The sequence below is a fragment of the Olea europaea genome, chromosome 10, assembly GCF_002742605.1.
Source record: "Olea europaea var. sylvestris chromosome 10, O_europaea_v1, whole genome shotgun sequence".
Taxonomy (NCBI): Eukaryota; Viridiplantae; Streptophyta; class Magnoliopsida; order Lamiales; family Oleaceae; genus Olea; species Olea europaea.
This window is the reverse complement of record NC_036246.1, coordinates 33,848,442-33,850,931: the sequence shown is the minus strand read 5'-3', so window position 1 is coordinate 33,850,931 and position 2,490 is coordinate 33,848,442. Positions and strand designations below refer to the sequence as shown.

The following is a 2,490-nucleotide window of genomic DNA, read 5'->3' as shown; positions in this document are numbered from 1 at the left end:
TCCCATTTTGGGTAAATCTTTCCATATTACGAATACTTCGAAAATTTAACTGTTCAACTATATCTTGTGTGAGTTCTCCAAGTAATGCACGCATGGTTCGAGGACTCAACTCTGTCATTGGTTCGTAATGACTGTTACTGCTCTGATTCTGTCCATCTGTTCGTGGAGAGGCATGCTGCTCCTCATATCGCTCGATCACAGACTGGATTCCTCCCTGATTTGCTGCTTCCTTATCGGATCTCTGAGGCATATTGTGTCACCTTTTGTATTTTCAACACCAAACACCACTGTCCCACTGCGCGTGCCAAATTGTTTCGCGCGGGTTAGTCGCTAACAATTAAAAGAGGGATCAGACGATTGTGTAAGGGACAAACCTCTTGAGACAAAGCCCAAAAATGAGTGTTCTTTATTGGCGATGACTTTACAATCAGAAATTAAAAACAGAATGCCTCCAAGGAGGGCAAGCACACGAATTACTGAAAGAAGTGTTTAAATCTAAGATAAGAAATTTAAAATTACATGTTCTCTGTTCGAGAGTTTTTTATTCGGGGTCTTTGCTCTATGTCTTTCCTTCCTTTTATACTCCCTGGATGATCTCTTTGTGATCAACCGCCTAAAAACTGCTTGATCGTTCTATAACTGCCCACTTTCAACCGCCTAAAAACTGCTTGATCGTTCTATAACTGCCCACTTTCCTCGTAATGGCCAACTTGTCATGAAACTGCCTTTTCTAACTGCCGCCATTACTCTTTGTCGTTCAACCGTCTTCAATTGAGTTCCTTAAATCGTGGAACGTGATAGGGCATGCTTTAATAACTGCTTTGATAACTGCGCTTCTTGATAACCACAACACTTCATATTTGTTAAGACCTTGGGAGATTCGAAAGTTTGGACGAGAATAGAGTAACAGCTCTGGGCGACTGTATGGCACTCCATTCGCTCAGATTTTGGGCGACTTGCAAGTTTGGGCGATGGTGTTACCGCGTTTATGGGCCTCCCTATTTGGGCTTTCATCTTGAATTGTCTGATTGGGCTTCGTTCTTTGGGCTATCGGATTTGGGGATCCTCCAATTGAGCTTCATTCATTAGACCGTTCGATTTGAGCTGAATTTTTATGTGTCAACAGATACATATGCCCAGAAGTGAAAGTAGTAAAGCATCTAACTTGGTTCCGGACCATTTGAGAAGCAGTTCATGTATCAATTTTCCTGGCTCACCTATAGAAAGCAAAGATAATCAGAATAAGTACACGCAACTCAAGCAAAAAAACTACATCATAACATTTCTTAAAATAAAAACAGCATTTATATTTGCCCCGTTAGTTAAAAAAGAAATTTGCTGCAACCTCAGTTAATAACAGCTGTAAGTAAACACCATCTTACCAGCTCTTTCTGATTCCAATACCCCGGCAGACACAGGTGTAAATGTTTTCCCTTGCCCTTTTCCACCCCAAATTCCTGTCAAAGAACATGGCAATAATAAATTTCATTCTCTAGAAGAATCATTACTCGAAATATAGGTGAAAATGTTAACTACAATATCATTATTCCTCTACAATGACAGTCCTCATAACGATGGGATTAAAAGATATAAAAGACGATGACTTTATTATCTAACCAGATCAAATTCTCTCTAAATACATTCCACAAAAAATCCGATTTGTGTGGATTATTCCCCCAATTAAGGAAGAGATCTCGGCGGAATTGCCACATATGAAATTAAGCACAATTTTGCAAAGAAATAGCTCATTTGTTTCTTAAGCGTTAAAGGGTACATGATATTTTCAAAGTTATTGTGACGACAGGGAAATGAGCCAACTTGCTCAATTCAGCAGTAAAAAAGTTTAAAAGCACTCTAGTCAACAAGGGAATTTATCTATTTGCCTTTTTTACAGCTTCCCTTGACAAGTCTTCTGACCATATTTTCATATTCAATTTCACATCGATCTATTATGATGTACATTTACCTAGAATAAGAGGAACTTTGGCGTTAAGAAGATAACCAATGTAGTTCTTCAGAATATGGCATACTGCATTATCAACAAAACATATGTCAAAGAAGTATGTCTCACAGCGAAACGTGAATAAAGATGATAAGAAATCTAATGCTCTCATAATCAGCCAAACCATATAAAATTACCTACCTGCCAAATAATTAAAGCAAGAAATTCAGTCAAGCACAAAATTTTTAATAAGTATAACAAAGTAAAATCAGATATCCTACATTATTTTTGGGTGTCTCCTACCAAATGGAAACACGAAGCCAATGGTCTAAGGTAGACAGACTATCCATACATTTCTACTATAGGTTCAACAGAAACTTCGAAGATGAATAATCGTAATACGTGTAACTCCACGCTATAAGGAAATACATAGATCTTAGTATTAGAAGCCCCCAACAATAAGCGGTATTTTATGGATGATTTCAAAAGGCTCTATGGGGTTGTAAGGAGGCTGATGGTATTTTTACTTACTTCCACATTTAGGAGAT

The 2,490-nt window shown here is 38.0% G+C and overlaps 1 protein-coding gene across 1 annotated transcript; it reads right to left on the bottom strand.

Annotated features, from left to right (window-relative positions):
• Nucleotides 1-1,119: 1,119 nt before the first annotated feature.
• On the bottom strand, nucleotides 1,120-2,490 carry LOC111400568 (ribulose bisphosphate carboxylase/oxygenase activase, chloroplastic-like). The gene is made up of 3 exons (XM_023027976.1): nucleotides 1,967-2,490; nucleotides 1,383-1,457; nucleotides 1,120-1,217 (listed from the first exon to the last, which is right to left on the bottom strand). The coding sequence occupies exons 1-3, from the start codon at nucleotides 2,127-2,129 to the stop codon at nucleotides 1,120-1,122; spliced, it is 336 nt and encodes a 111-aa protein (XP_022883744.1). The 5' UTR covers nucleotides 2,130-2,490.